Genomic DNA, 23,128 nt, shown 5'->3' with positions numbered 1-23,128 from the left:
TCAGCCTACTTTATTTTATGTAAATGTTTTCCTGGCTCTTGCAATTACATTCTCGTACCAATATCCGTAAAAATAGCCATTTAAACGTTATACTAAAATAAATGATGGGTAACGTTTATTGTTTACCATAACAGAGTATATTGGTCCAGTGAGTAAGTTGTCAGTAGCGGCGTTAATGTTATCGTCTCTGTGAGCGTCAAGCGTCGGGGCTGGTGTGGCGCTGGCGTGCAGAGCACAGTTTACAGCGCACGCAATAGGCTTCGGGGTGATGGGTGTGAGGACGGCGAGTGGAGTGTGGAGTCACGGTGGAGATGATGCGGCGCGCGCGCGAGGGCGCATGCGCGGTGGTGCAGGCGCGCGCACCCTCAGCGGCTGTCACCGGCGACACAGGCCGCGCCACTCCGCCGGCAATCCGACCTCGAGGCACACGCGCGCCCATCGCTCGCTTTGCGAAGCAACGCCGGCCCTTTGCGGCCAGGAGCCCTCCACGGCGCTTCCAACACCCATCTGCTACGTACACCACCACCGGGGGCTAAGCGCCACGGACGCCGGCGTTCGCACACAGGGCTCGCCGCATAAAAGGTACACCTTTCATTATGCGTTTCAAACGTGAACGAGACATGTCCGCCCCGGATCGCTATTCATTTGTCACACAATGCCACATTTAATTGTTGCACGCAAAAACTCCAGTTCCACGTCGCAAGCGTTGGGGTTGCTGCATTATGACAAAAGAGTAGGTAAGCTATATAAATCATCCTTTCTTTTGTCGCTTGCCGACGGTGTACAGTTAATCCTCTAATTGACAAGTAAGGCATTGTGTTTGACCTCTCCTCATTACGGCTTCTGTATTGCATGGCATCTGGATGTGAGTTGACACAAAACACACGCTTTTATAATGAAAATACCGGACAATTAGCGTTTTTGCTGCTCTACGTGTCGCACCTATACTTCTTGATCGTTTTGTGTTAAAGTACTAAATTATGTTAAGTAGGTCAAAAAACAGATTTGGGTAAACGACTCCATGTTGTCTGCGACTGAACACTATAACTATGTTAACTAAGTCTAATTTCGTCTGCAAAAATAAACTTTGATAGAAAGTCAATGACTCTTACTATGTGTATGTCTACGTATATTGCGAAATAGTAACTCCAACGGTGCAGATTCTTTCCCTCTACCAAATGCTATAAATAGTTAGCAAATAAATCCGCCAAATCAAATTAGGTTTACAGTTAGTTCTCTTGCCCAATACAAATGTATTACCTTTGAAATGTTATTTATTTAGTCTACGCAGTGAAGTAATAAACATAAGACGAAAGTTCAGAATATATTCTTTAGTATAGAACAAATTTAGATTATATAAATAGATATTGAGGCACATAAAACGAATCAATATACCCGCATGATATGATTTACGGGATACTATCAACTTGTTTAGAAAAAAAATGTATTCCGTAATTGATATCCCAAAGAAAAAATGCTGCCACGTCTGTTTTGCACCATATGGAAACGGTATTCACCGCGCGCCCTCACATTGCTTCGTACACGCCATCCTATAATCTGATTTGATTGCGATAATCTTTTATTTATTAAAAACAATTCAACATGTCTACGACGATTAATATTAATGAACAATACAATCAGATCAGTCAAAGATTACGCGTCAAATCTACATCAAAGTGAGTTAGGTAGTTTATTGTCTTGGCCTAAATACAATAAACATGTCTAAATTTAAATATAAGTATACCAACTTACATCTGTATCTAAGATTTGGTACCGAACAAAATTACAGTCCAAAGGAAATCAAGTAAAAGGACAGGAGGAATCCCATTTTGGTCTGATGCCAACAGGAACCTAAAAATCCGTGCTGTTAGAGATTAAGGATTGTTGTCAGCACTGCAATCACATTGCCAATTAAACTGTGAATCACTCACTCACCGGGTACAAACAAGTATGTCCATAGGGGAGATTTATATCACGTAGGGGACCCCTGCTGACGGCCGATGCTATTCTTAATACCGATTTTATCCCTAGAATTGATCTACTACGGCAGAATATACCAAGCTTCCTTTCCATTTGAACGCTTTTCGAGCAACTAAATCCTTACATTCGTAAAATATTTGAAGGTTTTCGTGTAGTCGCCTCGTCAATCTCTTCTTATCGCGTTCACTGCGGGTGGCTGCGACGAAAATATCTTCTCGAATCCGGCCTTTCTTATCTTTTACGTCCTTTACTGGCATAAAATACTACCTGATCCCTATACTTCTTCAAATGCAAAAATAAATGTAAATGTTCCCTAGAATATTCGCCAAGTCTAGATAATTTTCTAAAACTTTCAATCACTTAACCAAAAGTACTTTCGAATAGTTAACGAACTCGTTTCTTTGGAGCATTTGATTGAATCTTGCATTTAAGACTCGAAAATAAGTAACTCAAATGTGAGTTTACCGCTTTATGTCAATGTACTCATCCAAACTCTAAAAGGTAACCCCCTTATTTTAGAGGAGCTCCGCGCCCTGCATTCGGAAGTTGAATATTGAACAAATAATATTATTTCTTCAAATATAAACATAGACAAAATATGTAAACTGATTTGTTTTTATTCTACTTCAACTGAAATTGGATTGGAATTCATTCCCCGTTGGAATTCCCCCTTACCAAATTCCGATACAATAGCTAATTCTCTTTGACCATCAGTTTCTATGCTAAAATTAGGTCTTGGAACTATTATTTTATATTGATTATCATATGCCATAGGTACTTGCTATTACGTTACTACCAGAGTTTTCGTTGAAATAATTAAAAAACCCATAAAATAACAAACAAAAATCTTAGTTTGCTTTTAGAATCTCTACTTGATGATGATTTCAAATTAATTTTACGTGCCATTGATGTTATGAATAATTACTAGCAGTAGAAAGTTTATTAATGAGTAAATTTAATTGTTTTGTCTAAATGCCATAATCTGGTGAGAATAATTGTGCTCCGTGGAATTTCTATATTTTATTAATTTTACACATCAGCGTAACCTTAATATTATACCAATGTTTAAATGGCCATTATTATGACCAATGATATCTGAATACAAATTAGATTTAATGCCATTTACATGTACCATAATATAGAATTATCTTAATGCTTTCGTATCAAACAAATTTTCCTGTCATATTTTTAACACGACTATTTTCATAGCCTAATTTTGAAATTCAAGTAAATTATTATTAGCCTTGCCAAAACGTAAAACGTTTATTATGGTTTTGTATGTAAAAGTTTAATATAATTTAGAACAATTTGTCAGAAATTATGAGAATAATAATATTTTGATTTTGTTAATAAAATATTCTACGATAAACATTAATGACGGATAATTTAAAGTCCTGTATACAAGATTTAGCTATGTGACTATCGTATGTATATAACCGCTACACAGGCCTAAAAACAAATAATAACATAGATGTACACATTTATGTTTCAATATGTCGAATCGCTATAATCGTCTAGCTAGCGTCCTTGGTAAGATCAATTTTCGCTAAGCCGCTATAAAAACTGGACTATTCAGATCCAGACGACCTTCATTCAGGCTATCGATCTCAACTGCAAGAGCTCAACAAAGACAATCTGGCTTCCATTGTACACCACAATAACCGCTTAAGTACAACTCAACAGCAGTATCTGATGCATATTTTTAATACAAACTTTACGTAGACGAAATAACAAGCAACAATGCAAGTCGGAAACTTGAAAATAGGTTCAAATTTAATACTCAACTCAGGAACTAAGGAATAAAGCCGCACAATGCGCCAACGATGCGGACCGCTTTTGTACGCAGGGTCTGTGATATCGTCGCGTAATTGAATGCCTTTAATACCTCTGAATACCGGGGATTCTGCATATTTTCTTTTTCATTGTACTATACATTTATTTGGCTATTGTAAGAAACAGTTCGGCGTTTTGCCAATCACGTATTCATTATATTAACTTGTCTCTCAGCGGCTAACTAAGCGGTCATCAACCAATTGTCACGTGTAGGGTCAACATGAGTTTACTGGTCTCGTTTTATGTACAGTCAATGACAAAATTAGCTAAACAAATTCAAAATTTTGAAACGACTCTACACATTAATTTCAATCGAAATATATTTTTTTTTTATCTAAAATAAAATAATCCCTGTGAATTGCTTTAGTAAAGAAAAAATTCACAGGGATTATTTTATTTATTGATAAGGACACGTAAGTTCAAAGGCGAATTGAAATTTTGAATTTGTTCGGCTACTTTTGTACGTCAGCAATAAAAACGGCTGTAAATTAAAAAATCGAAGTATACATGGTAAATTAATCTAAATATTTCTTCTTTATTTTTATATAAACCCTCTGTAATTTATTTCAGTGAGGAAAAAATTATAAGAACACAAGTATATAGACGAATGGCAAACGATCGAGAGACCAATGCGTCAGTCACGTGTTAGTCTCAGCCAATCACAATAAAACGACAGGGAGTTGTGTTTTTTGGTCTCATTCTAACCACACAGATCATTTTAATTTCTTGACAGTTGACGTCGATAAATATTTTTTTTTTTATGTTAGTGTGTTCGTAATACGTATGAAAGAGCTGCGGACGCGGCCAACACCGGTAATTCTAATTAGCGCTTTAATTAAAACTGCACTATTTAAACTTTTTTCTATTACCTACGTATTTATATTTGAAATTTGTAACGAGATTGTCGAATACACGTAATTTTGCCTGTTTCGTATTGGCTGGAAATGTTTTCACTGTCTAAACATTTCTGAGAGGTACTAAATTTGTTTTTATTTATAATCAAAAATATTTTTGTAATCGCTTTCTAGTTATTATATCAAAATAAATTAATACCTACGGTTTACAATATTTTTTTTAATCCGGAAAAAATCGCTATAACAGTACAAATAATATAGTTATAATAATTATTCATAAAAATAAAAATAAAAAATCTTTATTTATATAACAGTAAAATTAAATAATAATTGTTTTCATGCAAATATTTTGATGAAATCAATTGTTGAGACCATTCCTAACCCAGTCGCCTCCGACCTTTTCGAAAGTAGAAAACATTTTACAAAAAGCTCTTTACCTTTTGGAATAATTTATAAAAAGGATCGTTATCCCGAAGGATTATGTTTTATTTCGGTAAACTGCCCTGATAATCTGTTTCGTCTGATCCATGAATTATGTTAACAATGCCTTCACAAAAATAACTCGCATTTTATTCCTAGAAGTAGGAAATTAATTTAGCTCGTTCTATACACGTTTTCTATACAATTTACCCTTTCATTATTAAATAGTGTTCTAAATACATACCACTTTAGTTAATAAACGTATACGTTAGTTATAATTATTCAGTGTTTTGTGTTACCAAGGTAAATGACATTTAATGTCAAAGTAAAGTAGACAAAACGATGCATAACTATGAAAAATGTATATAACGTTTATTAGCGAAGTCATTAGTGTTTTGTAACTTTTTCTTGCTTGAATAAGGTAATTAAACCAAGAAAAATAAACAATAAACTATTTGACAACTTTCTGAAAAGTATTTTATAACTTAGGAATGTATATTTTATACCTCTTACTTAATATTTCCTAAAAATACTGTATTTTATTACATAAAACATTTGTTTTCCTTACTTCGAAATGTCCTAAAATGGTTGGTTATTTTATAAGTGCCTAATCACATAATTATATACCATACAGTATTCTGGGTTCTGTAAGCATAATAAGAATGAAGCCAGTCCTGTTAATGAACTAAATGTGTTTGTCAACCAGACAAAATAAAATGTCGGTCGAATCTCTGCAGCTTATCCTAGACCACGTGTAAGTAAAAGACTATAAATGGACGTAATACCAAAATGTCTATAAGGAAACTGTAATCCTAGCAATATCAGGTATTTTAAATACTTAATAATGATTAGTCAAAAACGATCTATTTAGACAGCTCAAAATCATACCGAATTCCAATTGTCCTTGTGCGATTTGGGAAGACATGCATGAGTCCCAAATTGACTATTTTAATGTTAAATTGGCTTGTAATTCTCGACAAATGTTTCTTATCAGTTACAAGACCTAATGCTAAAGACTTCAACAAGTGGACCGCATCCTTCCCACTAAGCTTTTGCAAGTGGTCTGACAAACATCTCACTAACACATAATTTTTCCCAAGATAGCTTGAGCTGTGTGCTTATCTTATAAGATTTAGGTAATCATGAATACTTTTTATATTATATAAAACTTTAATTTTATAATGCGTTTTTAGAAATGTATGTTACGGATCGAGTCGCTTTAAACAACAAGTCTTTGTTAACCGTTTAAAAATGTTGAATGCGATCTGTTTACGGTTTCCAACATTATCAATAATTAGATGCTTGTAGCTCCAGCCGCGCAGAAAGTTTCTTCTTGAAGGAATGGCACTTTGAGCCACAAAAAACATCTAATTATTTATTTTGAAAATCTTACACTACAATATACTTAAATTTAACGGAGCTAATTATATTACATGGGAAACAGTAAAACCTTACAAGTTTCTAAAAGACAACTCATTTATTGTTTCAAAATATACTTATTTCCTTAGATATTGAGAGGAAAATAGCCTAATGATAAGTATTTAAATTTAAAACCTGCTGTAAATTTAGCACAAAGCTACATAAGAAAGTAAGTAATAGAGAATAACACGTACACTAATCTGATGCCATTAAACTGCTTTGCATTTAAATGTTTCAATATATATATATAACAGGGCTATATATATAACATAAATAACAGGGCGTTTTTATTTAAATTTACATTTATGTTAAAAAGCCTTCATTACATATCGAATTCAATAGATAAATAGCACTTTAGAAACTACTAGACTGTGAATGTATCAGAAAAAGGAAGGCCTTATGTAATATTGTTCTAAAAAATAATTTATTATACGCAATAAAAAAACGGCTTGTTACATATTCCGTGCTATTCCAGTCATCTTTCGTACTAGTGAAATGCAGATTAATGGTACATAATTATTAAATGCACGTACTCTTTACCAACAAAAGGACATCATTTTATAATTAAACCAAAGAAAAAGATAAAAAAAATAGATCGAGACAACAATCTACCAAAAAATAAACATCAAAACACGACAGGTGTTAATCCACCATTTTGAAACGTAACGGCATTTTCGCCATAATGCCGGAGTACCTACACTACTCGGCCTATTGATAAATCTCTCGCTACTTAACATTATCGCTTCGGAGAAGCCCTCCACGTGTGATGTTTTTGCATCTGCTGCATCGATAGGTTCGTTGCGAAGGCACGGTACAATATAAATAAACTTCGCACATGTCTCTTATCGCAATGATTATTCTAGAAATTTATCTGGAATTTGTACTATTAAATATTTTTGCCGCGACATGAATTATATTGTAGTTATAAATTTTCTTTACTATAATTTTAAACAACTATTTTGGATATTGAAATAAGCAAACCTTAATAAAAATAACTCGACGCTTGCTCCATTCAGGGATATGAACAGACCTTTTAGTCAGCAAAAAGTTGCGATCTGTGTGTCCTTTACTCATAAACATTTATAGTATAGTATTCGTCCTTCTTGTAGTTTAGTATTTCAAGTGCAACGCATTGTGAAGTCGTGCCGCGCGCTCCCGAAGCGGTGCCGAGTTCGTCCCTTTATTTTTAAATCAATTATCTGTGATACAAAATGCTTATTAAATTAAGACGGGGTAAGTTAAAGTGCAGAATATTACAGATTATTAAAATTAACACAAAGGAGTATATGCGTTAATACGAATACTTAAAACGTACAATAATAAAATTTGTATTGAAAAATTTTTATAAGATGTGTATCAATATTTTAAAAATAAAATATGCTAATGATGAAAATTATTTAAGATACATTTATAATTTTTATGGCATTTTTCAAATTCATAAATCTATATTTTTTTTATAAATACCTTATACTTAGAGTTTAAAACTAGATGCTATTAATAGAACTTTTTTCTAAAATACTAGATACGAGAAATAGGCACAATATTTAATTAAATTGCGAGTAAGTATATAAAAAAAATACCGTTTGCCATTACTGTGTTATTTGTGAATATTCATAGTTGACCTACTAATCATACCCATGTATTTCAAAGTATTATCAAATATTTAAAAAATATATCTGGATTTCTTATATTCACGCGAATTTTTTGATGTTAAAATGAAACTGGTTTTTAGGTATTTATCCGGCTTTTTATGTTAACTTTGTAAGCGTTTCGAAACGTTGCAACATTCACGGATAATAAAGCACAAAACTTCAAAAAATAATTTTATTACGAAAAAATATTATACTTATTTTATAAATAATAACATGCTCCGATGGGTTCACGCGACAATCACGCAAAGATTCTAATTTAAAATAGACATTACTGGCAAAAGGTAAAAATAGTTCAGACAGGTGGTAATTAGCGCTATCTAGATAAGAAAAATGTGGCGAAATGTTTTTATCATCAGTTTCCCTGATGTCAAAGCTGATACAAGCCACCCCTGCCGCTACACTCTTTGTTTGCAAGTTTTTTCAACCGCAGATGGACCATATGTCGTATGCTCCGATCGTCTTACGTTTGTTTAGATATGGTTTGAACTCAAAACTTTTTCACAACTTTATCTATATTATAGAATTCTTTTGCCTTTTAAAGCCAAAATATATCTTTGAATATTGTTCTCGTTATAAATACTTCGTTTTGGAGATCTTATTAAAACTATTTAAATAATGTAGTTAGTTTTAATTGCGGTCGTCTCTATGTATAATTATAAAACTTTAAAAACTTCTTCGCTTTTAATAGTGAGCATTACCTAAATTCCTTTAGCCTTTATACTTCCTCGAACATGAACAGAACTTTCCTTAATGACGTGCTAATGCCTCTCAGCCAGATTAAAAAAGTAGTAATAACGATGTCATGTTGTTTATTTTTAATTTACCTCAAACTTTTCTGTCCCATACTTTATACGGCTTCATATTGTTTCAAATTTGGAATACGAAGGAAGCCTGTTCATGTAATTTGAATTGCAAAACTTCATAGACTTTGTTGAAGTTTCAAATGAATTCATAAAGCTTAGGCACTCGTTCACTTCTTACAAACTCATAATTAATTTTCTTAACTGAATTTCTATAAAAACATTTTTCGATTCACGTGGTCGATTTGTGATTGATATCTACACCAATTAAAAGTTCAGTTTCTGTAGTATTATAAACATTAAGAACTTTATTTTGAATATATAAACTAACAAGCTTCAACACAATAAGAATTACTATAATCAAAATAAAGCAGCTCAAATAGTTCACTTTAAGTGCATTCTTGGTATATTTTATACGGTTTATATTATTACTTAATCGATATATAAAATATTCCTAGTATAATAAAAACCTAATACTCCTGCCCTATATCCGGGTAACCTAAAGCATACGCTTACGTTGCGTACCACCGACCCAAATAAGTAACAAAATATATTATTTCTAATCTCCAAACGTCATAGATAATCATAATGCAAGAGATATGGCCGAAAATGGGAATAATTGTATAGAAAAAGTTCGATCGTTGACGCTGGAAGTGGGCGGGCGTCGGTACTGCAGTGGACCGCAGAATCAAGGGCGGCGCGCCGACCGACAGCGTGACGTCGACGACTAGCGACTAGCAACACTGCTGCACGTGACCTTAAATCTCGTATGTTACATTTTTTATTATGTTTTGTAAGTACATCAACGATCTATTGTATTGGGTTCATCGGAGTATTTAACTAATGCTTCTGAAAAATGGGCACCGCCACGATTAGTTTTAGGAAGGTGCACTATACGTATATATTATTATAATTTAGGTAATTTTTTAAATTCAAATGACGCGGGTTTTTGAAAATGCTTTATTATAAAACCTCAGTGGTTGCTAGTTCCCATTTTTGCAGATTTATTTAGGGCCTTATTTTTTGTGATATATTTCTGGGCAGGGTGCACGTGCACCTACTTGCAATCCCCCTTCCGGCGCCCGTGTTCTGTAAATTTAATGTATGTTTTATACCTTAAAATCTCTTTTAATAAATCTAATGATCTCAATTAATCATTCGTAATATGATGTTATAAATAAAGTATAAATATAACTAAAACAGTACTCCAGAAAAATGTAAGGTTATTAACATGCGACGCTGCGCGCCATGCTCTTTCCCACAATCCACGGCATGAATACAATCAACGTTTGCACTTCTAGCTCTTGTCATTGTGTCTTCCCTTTTAAAAGAACTCACGCACTTTGTTCACAATGAAAGCGCTGAATTAAATATCATAGCCGACGGTTTTTTTTTCTAATAATACAATGCTAGTTGCCATACTTCACAATAAAACGTAACAAAACTCAACTTTTTTTGATGTCTGAAAAAAGAATATGAACATTTAATACGTGACGAAAAAACAGAAATACTTATTTCTGATCATTATTTTATAACATATCTCAATCACATCCGATATTAAATCAATCATTTACAAACGAATATAAAAATTAAAATGACAACATTAATTTACACAAAAAATTTTAACATTTTTTTACGAAAATACATATCTTTAGGAATAGTATTTTTGGCTTTCCTTTTATTTTGTAACATTTTCTAGGAAGCTACATCTGACGGTCATAAGTTGTTTTTAGCCGGTTAGTCGCACAGCCCACAGACACAACAAGCCGTCGACGTGACTATCACGCTATCACGCGATGCTCTAACTACTGTGGCGTGTCACTTAGGGCGCCATTACACTCGCTTCTCAGGGATATAACTTATAAAATACAACTTATATTGCAATGTACTTTCAAATTATATTACATATTCTGAATTGTTTAAATTAAATTATTGTTATTATTAGTGCTTTTGAATTGAGATACATTGTTATTATTAAAAAATATATATATATTGTTTTATAATAATTTTATACAAGTATTTCCATAAACACAAATATTTGATTTTGATTTATTTGAAATTAATATTATTTAAATGCTATAAGTGTTATAAGATTGATTTATTTGATCTTTATAACATCAGAGAGTATTTTTTAAGTATATACATAATTAAAAATAATAATAACCATATTAAAAAAATAACTTTAAAAATAAATATAAAATTATAAAAATCGGTATCTTAGGATATATGATATAAAACTCCCCTAAGACTTCTTCAGCAGTCTAAAAATAAAAACTGCTTAGACATTCCGTGTAGTAAAAATTTATAGCACACCCAACGTTCACACAAAGTCGGCAAAAACTATAAATCTACACATACATTACAATAGATTGGCATTTACAATAATTTTTTGATTAAACTGCTCTGAAAATGTATAGCGTCGAGCAATTTATAGATCTTTGAAATGTGATCCATGTTGAAACATAAATTAACTAGGAATAAATGAAGTAGAGAAATAACCGATGTTAAATGACAGTTCGCTGCGATTGCGTTTCAAATAATATGGACATTACTTTCGCAACACGGCACTAAATTCTCCTAAATTCTAAATTCAAAAAAACTCACTAATAAACTGTCTCCAATATCGTTCAAACAGAAACAACCGTATCCATTACTGGTTGACAAGAAATAAACAATATTGCGGTGTCCCAGACGGCCTGCCTAATCACTAAATTAAATTATTGTATTTTTACGGCAAGCGGCGATAGTCTAGTTGAGTGTAGAACGGACTATCGAGACGAATGTCCGCAGGTTGGTTCAAATCCCAAGGGCACACACCTCTGATTTTTCTAAATAATTATGTGTGTATTCCTTGTGAATTATCGCTTGCTTTAACGGTGAAGGAAAACATCGTGAGGAAACCTTGCATACCTGAGAATTTCTCTATACGAATTTCTAGTGTGTGTAAAGTCTACCAAACTGCACTAGGCCAGCGTAGTGGACAAAGGCCTAATCCCCCTCCGTAGAAGAGGAGGCCGTGCCCAATAGTAGGACAGTATATAATACAGTGCTGATATTGTACCGTAATAATATAATATTATAATAATATAATATTATTGTATATTATATTATTTTTACGGTAACGTAAATGAAATCAAATATTCTGCAAGTGATTAAAAAATAACAACTCAAAAGTGTCATTTACCTTGTTCCTTATAAAAAAAAATATCAACATTCGTAAAAAAAATGTTCTACATTATATCAGCCTATAGGTAATACCACTCTCAAATTCTATGTGGAGATTATTATATTCATCACTCTGAAGTAGTACGCCACGATCGTATTAAGTTCTCCAATTCGCATGATGTCAGTTAAATTGCTAATCTGGAAACAATCTCGTCTCTTAACTTTAATGCCGTATGCAAATCCTTAACAACGCGAAGTTGCGTTATTATGAATGTTATAATGTATTTCAATATATTTGGGCTACGGTACAATACAATAGTCTTATAGGATTCTTTTTGTACAGTTTTAAACATTTTGTACTTTCTGACCCAGAAGTAATGCATCTTCTTGGCATAAGCATGTGCGTATTTGGTCAATAATGGCCATTCGAAATTTAAATTCACGTTATTCCAACACGGCGTATTACATGTTAACTAATATATGATTAATTTACCTTTTAATATCAATTGTAATATGAATATAAAGATAACGATATCTATAGAATATTATAGTAGTTTAATAGACATACTGTTATTACCTCCACTTTTCACGTAACAAATAAATAGTCACCGACATGTCAATATCATGAGTAAAAACGATTCGATTAAATTAAACTTGAATCTATGTGAATTGTTATATAATTAAATACCTGCATTAGATTTTACAGATTTACCTAATAAAATATTAAATGTGAAGCTCATGGTTTAGGTAGAAAATGTGGACGCAAAACGCCAACATGTACCGTATTTAAAAAAGGAACAGTTTCGTTATGCCATCTTCTATGTCTATATACTAGTGCAACCACAAAGTTATATGTATAGGTACTTTTAATTCTTGCTCTGAGGTTATGTACCTTAAAATTATATATTGTTTTTTTATCTTGTAGCAACTCTTTAATGAAAGCTAATTAACGGTATCCTACTATTCCTATTTTTTATACATACCACCAAATTATACGAACAAGTTTCACATTGCATGTAATGCTGGGTATATCTGCATGCGGCAAGGACAAACGGATATAACTTCACTGGCGCCCTTGAACTCTACATGCATCAAGCCACGCGCTTTGTTTTACAAAGAGGTTATAATGTGCGGAAGACTGTACCGTGAGAATGTTCTTTATTCAAATAAAAAAAGGTTGCTCTCTCCAAGGACCTTTTTTAATACTCGTTAATTTTGTCAGATTATTTAACATCACGCTACGTAGAAAGCAACAATGACGAATATTAACATAAAATCAAAACACGCGAAAAGATTTTATCCGCTTAAGTTAAGAATTGGTTTTAACCCAATATTAACTGGTTTAGGTCAGAGTATTTACCCAAAAAAATTATGACTTCATTTTTCAATCATACTTTCACTGGATGATCAATAATTTAAATATATTCTGACAGATTCACCATTTAAATTAGAAATCTAATTTTAAAAAAGTATTCGCTCAATAGATCTCACAATTAAAAACCAGCCTTAAAATTTAATGTCATGCCATAAAAAGTGTCACAAAAAAAGTAAAGTAAATAAACTCAAGCAAGAGCCACATGTGCCAAAATTAGTACAATATGCGAATACACTATGTTCTTAAACGAAATAAAAATTGACACATAAATAAAACTTTAACAACATCGCACCTTTCTTAAAAAATTGAATATAAACACCTCAACTTGTCAAACAATAGACACGTCTGAAGACTTAAAAATAGAAATGCCGCAGTTTTCCTCTTGTGTAGTTCGTTAGAACAAAACACCAGGGCCTAAGCCCAAGAAAACACTGAAATTAATGTCTTAACGAAGAACAAACTAGACGACTGAATGACATTTCCTTGAGCGTTCTCTTGCAGATAAGAAATAGTATAACAATGACTTTTAACCATATTTCAACTGAATTGAACTGTCATCCATTCAAACTGATTTTCGTTTGGTGTCAATATTGATGCTTGTGCTTGTGTACGGAGTGGCGCTCATAATACACGCGGGACTAAGCGCAAAAATGATTGTGAATAAAAAATAATAGTCAAACAAGTAAAATTATTCATTGTTCCAGTGAATAAATAAGTTATAATAGTGATGTTTTAGTTGCCATTTTAGTTCAGATGTTGAACAAATAGTTTATATGGACGTCTGTGTCTTTAGAATATACGTCAATGCTTTTAACTTATTCCACATAATTATCAAGTGTCAGCATGAAATGGATAAAGGTTAGTATTCCACTCCTATGTCTGGCATTCCGTCAATTAAATGTCTTCCAATGCCATGCTACGAAACTCGAACAAAGAATTTCATTAGCAAATAGTGTTACTGCCTGTACTTTTAATATACATTGTATGAGTATGTTAATATTTTTTATTACCCATTCTACTAATTTTGACACGTAAAATATTTATCGTTTATACAATATATAATGTGTTGATTTATTTTGGAACTGACCATCTCATACGAAAATTGATATTGTTACTACAAGATAAATGAAATAAACTGACGTAACAGAAACTAAAAATTCCGAATCTGAGCACACAGCTTAGTCTGAGCTCGTCTCTCATATTACTTTTCAAATAAAAGAAATGAAAACAATATGCTAGATTGCAAAACTTTGTAAATAGCGTATCGAGAGTGAGTGAGGGAGAAATGTTTGCAATCCACGTACGACATTCATCATAAAATCTGGCTACGACCCCGACATCCTTGAGATCGATCGGTGCAGATGTGCCCGTGCGAACTACCTATGTTATAAAGCAGCTTGTCGCATCGAATCATATTTTATTTTTATCATTAACTAGCTGACCCGACAGACGTTGTCCCGTCTTAACTATGAATTTGCGGCGCGCATACTTCAATCGCTGACAGTTATTTCAAACAATTGACAGTTATATAAAATTAATATTTTTGTTAAGTTTTCTTAAATTTCCTAATTTTCCGCACAATTTTTTTTCATAAGTACCTTCTCCTGACAATAACAAACACAACAACAAAAAAATAGTGAAATCGGTCCAGCGGTTCACGCGTGATGGCGTCACCAAGGGAAATAGGGATTCATTTTATATATACAAATAAAATCTGTTTATTAAATCAAACGTGGAGTAAAAAACAATCGTATGCACAATAAAAAAAAAATACACGTAGTTGATTAGTTAATAGGAATTGAGGTTACCCGAGTGGTTTTTTTATTAAATTTGAATTTCATATCGTTTTCATTGAATTGAATTATATTTAGATATTGCTCTTAGGCGAATCTATTTTTCGTGACCTGAATTTAAAAATAATGGCTTGTGTTTTATGATAATTTTTGTACGACAAAGCTGTAATATAAATACGCCATATCCGTCTAGAGGAAGATAAGTATGTGTAAATAAATATTTCGGAAACAGACAATATGAGACTTTAAAATAATACTGTATTGCGAGTAAACTTTTAATTTATTTTATGTATGATTTTTTGGCTGGGTCCCAATTCCGTCTTATTCCAAGCCTCATTGTTTTTCATGAAGCTCGGTACTGCAATCAATAATAATTAACTTAAGATGGGGACCCGTTAAGAACTGGTTTTTCTAGTTATGACCGTCCCTGTACTTTAGGTTCAATTTTAGAATATTTACTAATTCATACATTTTTTTTGCTATAAGGATAATGAAAAAATATTTTGAACCCCTTCAAATCTCTTTGCTTGATTAATAATTTCGGGGCAGTTACGTCTTTTGCACACCGACGCGGAGAACTCAAAAAAATGCGTGCACTGTTGATTTTAGTTGACAGGAGTTGTGGCGGATGTGATGGCGAAGTAGTCCCCAAATATCGTAAACTTTTAACTTTTTGAACAGGCTTTGCTATTAGTAATAATTAGAATATATTATCTGTAACAATAAAATGTCAATAAACTAAAGATTAATGATTTAATTAGGTTTATTCTTTAAGATAGATGCTCGATTATGATTGATGAACAGGATTAAAAAAAAATTATAACCGTTTTTAATGTACACTATTATATAAGGTCCTCGTGAAATATAAAATACAATCTAAACCAAATACTTACTTCTTTAAAAAAATATACAACTTACAACAAATAAGTGTTAGCATTTTGGCTGTTATAAAATGAGTGTAATCAATAAAACTAATCAGTTACGAAAATATGCTTTCGAAACGAAAGTACACAAACAAATTAAACGCTCCTTATGCCCGTGATTACACTCCAATTATCCGTCTTCATCTTTCTATTTTCCTTCTTCATTTAAGCGATAATAGAATCTAATAAATAAAGAATCTAATTATATTTGATTAGTATGCGCGTATTATTTTTCGACAACACACGAGCCCAGGAGTTCATAAATATGAAGAGTATCATACTTAATGCTCAAATGAACTTCGTGCCTCCAAAATTTTTCTTCGCGAATTATAATGTTATGCAGTTATACTTTGTGCTGAATATCTACAGCCTGGTTTGTGCAAATAGGTGTCTAAAACGTCTATCTAATTGTATTACACGCAGTTGATCCTTACGTATCGGACTAGCGGTTTGTTAGTCTAACTCCAATCATTCGGTTGTATAAGAAAAGCGTTTCCATCGATTGATGTTTTCTTTATTTGCGGCACCCTCATTTTGGCGTCAACAAAAATACATAAAAACAACGGCTTACCGAAATTACTTCTACACTTTACAAGTACCTTAATTTCGAGTTTGTAGGGTTATGGCGATTTCCGAAGTAGGATTTGGAAGGGCACTTACATTCGCCATTTACTCGCTCACTTAGAAACTACTGTATTAATTATTATACGATTAGACCAAATGCGAAAATGTAAGCAACATTGTATTAAACATTAGCCGTTTTACGAGTGACGGAATGTAACGTGTATACGATTTTACGAGTATTAGACTCTTTAGATGTGTGAGGGCAAATAAATAAAAATGTTAGTTCATATCGTAACATATAGATTAGTTCAAACATATATAAGGCATTCCAATTTATATTTTTCGGACTCCAAGCCGACATTTATTACCTACGTGCTACGTAGATACAATAAACACCACGATTACAAAATTACAATAATATTTAAAATAAAAAATACTCAGAGAAGTTAGTAGAGTTGAGTTTCATTTTAACTGTTTCATTGGATACTATGATGTCTGTATTGATCCTACATCACAGACACGGTTGTTATATAAAACACTTCGGACCAATAACTTCTTGCCGTTATAGTAAACATTATAACATATCATTATATGCCCTCATCCACGAAGTGTTCGCAAAGGCACAACTAGTGCACCTACATTTCGACGAGTCTACAGATTCCCTTTGTTTTCTTTTTCCCGGGGATATATTTCCTGCGTAAATTATTTAATAATAGCTTTTGCTGAAGTTGTCGCCCACGAGAAAGACTTTTTCCGGGATAAAAAGTAGCCTATATCCTTCCCAAAGTCTGAAACTATCTCCAAACCAAACCGAAACCTGTTTTATAGTTTTTCAGTTTAGCGCGTTCAGAGTGACGCTGCGGGTACTTTAATTTCTAATATGTAAGGAAGATCTCGGTACAGAGGTGAATGTATGGATACGATTGAATTACAGGTCATAAAACAATTACGTAGAATTGCATTTCAGAGTTTATAGCGTGTGGGTGTAGTTTTGCGCCTTAGGTTTATTATAACTTTTATTTGAAATTCAATTAAAATAATTAAAAACCTAGTGGTTGGACCTCAATAAAGTTGTGACAAAAACTATACATAAATACAATATACTAGGCAAATATACTATTTGTAAAATAAAACCTTAATGTCTTATGTATAGTATCGCCATTGTAATTATGTATAAGCCAGAACGCACAATGTTACAACAATAATTATAATACTCCATAACATTATTGTAATAACAAATATTTCAAATTGTATAGAAGAGAAAATAGTAAATATCTACCTTACCTACGATTCACTTCGTAGTGCACAGCAGAGCGGTGCACAACATGATAGAATGGCCCTTCTCAATCCAGAGACTGGTATTTATGCTATGAACAAATGATTTAACATCTGAGATTTATCACTACCGCCATTTCAAATCACCATAATTATTTGTATAACAAATAACCACTTTTTGTAATAACCCATTTTGGGTCGTTCAGAAATGTTTTGTAAAATTATTACTCACTTCTCTACTTTCTCTCTTTCTCTCATTTAAACACATTTATAGTTTATTTCCTAAATAGATACCATCTATCATGCGCATAGTTATAGTTAGAAACTTACTCATAGAATAGTTCCACAGTGGGAACTAGGTAATCTTTATAGTCATAAATATAAATTTGCATCAGTCTTTGGGAGTTCTTCTGGAGGTAACACATATATCCCCTTATTAAATAAATTACACATATGATCGGTAATGCGTTAACGAATAAAGGTATCTTTGTTGGTATATTTTCTCCCTCTGTCGCATTTCCGTATCAGTATCTGCAAGGATCATATTATGGTCCCACCCATGGAATGCGTACCTATTCCATGACTATGGCCCCAAGCAGCTATTTTTACTTTCATTACTAACACTATTTTTTCATTACAAATGCGTGGATGGTTTGTGCGATTGCTGCCACGTGTACAACCCACCTAACTCATGGCCAAGGTAATATCCTCTGCGCTAATGTGAAGAGATCATTGTACAATCTAATGAGGTATATAGTTTCAGGTGGTCCATTTATACCGTGCTTTATTGTTTTTTTTTTGTCGTTGTTTGGTTTTTATGATTATATACATTGTCTATGACTTGCGAACAGTATTTCTAATTGCAATTAACATGCAGTCAACAATAGTTTTGTTACTTTCTGGTTTTCCGGGCAAACAGTAATGACATCGTAATTTTTCATCATCGAATTCAATAACTAATCAGAATTCTCTTACCATATTCTTGAGTTGTTCTTGTTTCTTAATTAAATTAGTAAACTTGCTTTCCCTATATAGATTTAATTTATATTTGCATCACTTTCTGATCGTGGTTTTTGGTTCCTCCTTAAATTTTCAGGTTTAAGTCCCCATGCATCCTTGACAAGTCTTCTATTGATCTTACAATGACTTTATGTTTTTTAGATTCCAGTGTTCCAATATTGAATCACCACGATGTTAGTAAATAAGTTTTTTCTATCTCTATCAATTATTCTTGTATGTAATATATTTTGTATTAAAGTAATATTTTCTAGGCCTTTACCTCTTTTTATTTTACATGGCGACATTGACGGATTGCAAATCAATATCAGTTTATTTATCAAAATGTAGTTAATATTTCTCGAGAAAATGTTCTTGGTGGAATTCGCTATATTTTTCTCATTACTAAGTAACGGAACTCTTGAAGTCCCACCTAATTTTAAAATTTTCATAAATTCGGTTCACGAAGAACTATAAAGAATAACCTTTGATTAAATTGCAACGTATCATTGCATATAAAAAAACTTAATAATAAAAGAACTAACCAAAAAATCGTAGTATTTTTTTGCACTTGACATAAAATATATTCATGGCCTTTATTTAACCAGGATTACTTCGGCCGCACCTCACTAATAATAATAATAATAATAAATTTATTTGTATTAAAACATACAAATGTTACAAAATTCAGTTGGTGTACAAATGTTACAGACTAGTTACTGTTTTTTTTTTCTTTTAACTTGTTTATGGATTCACAGTATCACCACGGAATATATTGAATCACTGATGTATTCAAAGCTCGGGTACGAGAATGGTCACTGGCCAAGTTAATATCGAATCTGTTTAATTGCAATACTCTGTAAGAAATATATTTATCTCACTCATCGCAAAAATAAATAGTTGTGGCTATCCTTTTCTCACATAATGCACTAGTGCACGCAAAATTATTTGCACTCATCTTTCCTAGTTGTTGATATTAATAATTTAACTGGAATAATGGAAAGATTATTCAAACTCATTACAAGTGAATACCATATTTCGAGGAAGGAATTGAAATATTTTTTCCATTGGTGACATGAAATAAACAAACACTTAAATTGTTATTAGCACGAAATACAAATGAATACTCATATATCGCTGGTAAAGTACTCAAGAGAGTGTAAATCTTCTCAAGTTATTATTGATCAAATAGATGAGAACTGGGAACTTCGAGAATGAATTAAAATATTTTTTCCGTTAGTAACACGATATAAACAAACGCTTATATTGTTATTTGCACGAAATACAAATAAAAATATAAATCATTATAAATAAAAAGCAATTCATTTTAATTTCACGCTTAAACAAAGTTCCAACCGTTCGAACAATTTCTTTCGTAGTCTCGTAGCATTGTCTACGGAACGAAACATTACTGTCATCGCATTAGTTTGTAGACTACGTAGAGCGTAACACTTTTTGCTCTTTTTTAAACAATGCACACAATGCCTTATATTACTCTTTCGATTCTTTTTTTTATTTTAACCTTTAATAGATTTCAGACTAATGTTTATTTTAGTAACAGAAAAACATTGTCAGTATTTTATTCTTGTGCGGTCGTCGTCTGTTGAAACATTCGAAGTGTTTTTATTTAATCACATTTCTTAGTTAGTTTGTGCTCGCAACGTATCCAGTTAATAACCACAGTTTTGTTTTTTATTGTCGCGTCGTCTAATGCGCATTTGATTGATAATTAAAGATCTACTGTTGCTTTGTTTAAAAATATCTCAATCCCCACACATTTAGGAATTCAAAAAATATAGATATATAAATGTAATAACTTTTTATGAATATTGCATATAGGATAATTAAATGACCCTACAACTTTATTATTAAACATTTAAAGGTATGCATTTTTATGTAAACGCAATAATCTCTGGAGTACTGCCTCGGTGGCGTAGTTGTATTGCATGTCCGGTACAATAGCGCTCTGAGGTCCTGGGTTCGAATCCCGGGTCGGGCAAAGTGATATTTGGGTTTTTCTGCTCAGTATCAGCCCGGAGTCTGGAATTTGTGCCCGATATGGCGATAGGCTCGCCCCCTATCACATCATGGGACGGAACATACTTGGCGAAAAGTGGGTGCCCTAGTTGCGCCTCTGCATACCCCTTCGGGGATAAAATGCGTGATGTTATGTATGTATGTATTGCTCGGATTCTTACAATTCATTCATTAATATTGATACATTTTTCCTGCAACATATTTTGTTATAAGGTCCTTTTTAGCACAGGAACGAAATTACACGCAAGCAAAGCCACGAGCATACTATTTAATATACCGGAACTAAAACGTGCCCGCCTTGAAATAATTTAAAACGGATTAAATCTACAGTACTTTAAGCGTTTGTCGTCTGCTCCATTTTATCATAAAGCCCATCTGGTGCCAAAATGAAAGAATAAATGCAATAGCGCATTCAAGCGCATTGGGACCATAGACGGTATACCCTTTGAGATGATTTTTAATCAAATTATTGTACTTTTATTGAAATAGTAACATATAGATAGACTGCCTCTGTGGCGTATTTGTTAAGGTACGACTACTACCCTTAGGTGTAAGGTTGGAAACCTGGATCGAGCAAATTGATGTTGGGTTTTTCTATGTAGTATCAGCACGGAGCCTGGAATTGAAGTCCGATATGGTGATAGGCTCCCCCGCTATCACAACATGCGACGGAATACACATGGCGAGAAGTGGGCGCCTGTGCTTACGACCACTAGGATAAAAAGCGTGTTTGTTTCGAAATTACCTGTATGATTAGAATAGTGACTTTTCTCTCAAATATTAAATTAGCTTTATTTAATTTGTTATTCAAATGACATTATTAATATTATATGGTATTTAATATTTATTGACCCAGTCTTTGCAAACGGAGTTGGCATCACGCTGCATCCACTTAACACGCTACGTACTTACTACTATGTCGACCTACATTTATGTAGATTTACGATATAAGCGTAGCATAACTTATATGTTTAAACAGTGTTTACTTCATTTGCATCCCTTGTATCGCGTGTTGCATATACTTTGACCAAACACAGGGTGATTATGCTCCGAATATATTATAATAAACAATCACGGCAGGTATTTTTTTTTTGTATTTAAAAAAGTGAGACGGTCTAGAAACTAATGAAATTGTAGTTTTTTTTTTTTTCAATTAGACAATTTAATATTATACTAAAATATATTCTTAATACTACGAATATTTATTTTCCTCTCCAAAAATACAAACGAAACAATAATATCTTACTAATATTACACATGCGAAAGTTTGGGATAATATTTGGATGTTTGCATGTTTGTTTGAAGTAAACGTAGAAACAACTGAACGGATTTTGTTGAAATTTAGCACACCGTTAAGCCATGTCCTGGATTACTACATAGGTTTTTTTTTATTCTGGTAATTTACTTCCATGAGATATAATGTAATTTTTAAATCTGTTGGTTTTTTATATATATTGTTATAGGGACTTTTACAGCGAGAAAGGCATTTCAAGCGGTTTCATGTGAGCAACGTCTAGTCATTAATATTGTTGAACTTTATATTACTATTAACTATCTAATAATTTGTATTTATTATATTTTTTTAAGTACTTACTCAAACTAACAAAATTCATTGAACTCCAAAACAATAATAATGTTTTCTTTATTTGCGCCCACAATTATAATTAGCAAGTCCTAGTTTATGGTCCTCGAGAAATATTGGCAATATAGTTTTTAAAAAGTTGTAGGCAAAGCATTCTATTTTCAAAAATTTGCTTTTTCAATTTTCAAACCGGCCTCATCCATACACACGATCCGTAGGCTTCGCGCTAAAATAAAAAATGGAACACAAATTCAATCAACTCGATATTTGTCCGTCCATTAGGTTTTAGTTCAGCTGCCAAACAATTTTGATTCGTTATACATTCATTTTTGCGTAGGCAAAGCGCTTTAAATCTATTACAGATCAAAACGCGTTTATTTTCATCGAAAATGATTTATTATAATCTGGCTACCACCTTAGTACCGCGATTAATACTCATATCACGAAGAGTTTAAAATGA

At 32.6% G+C, this 23,128-nt stretch overlaps 1 protein-coding gene across 3 annotated transcripts in view; it reads left to right on the top strand.

The window, feature by feature from the left end:
* The first annotated feature begins 383 nt into the window (after positions 1–383).
* The window catches only part of LOC115440845, a 32,665-nt gene continuing 9,920 nt past the window's right edge, over positions 384–23,128 (top strand). Inside the window, exon 1 of one of the 3 annotated variants that reach the window (XM_030165337.2) lies at positions 384–582. Coding sequence is in view for 1 of the 3 variants with exons in the window: in XM_030165336.2 (XP_030021196.2) it covers positions 7,718–7,739 (22 nt within the window). In the remaining 2 variants the exon portion in view is untranslated. Of the gene's footprint in view, positions 583–7,619; positions 7,740–9,704; positions 9,726–23,128 lie in introns of those variants that run through there. The other 2 variants (XM_030165336.2, XM_037440436.1) reach the window with 2 other exon arrangements.

Source organism: Manduca sexta, chromosome 19 (assembly GCF_014839805.1).
Source record: "Manduca sexta isolate Smith_Timp_Sample1 chromosome 19, JHU_Msex_v1.0, whole genome shotgun sequence".
Lineage (NCBI taxonomy): Eukaryota > Metazoa > Arthropoda > Insecta > Lepidoptera > Sphingidae > Manduca > Manduca sexta.
This window is presented reverse-complemented; position numbering and strand designations above follow the sequence as displayed.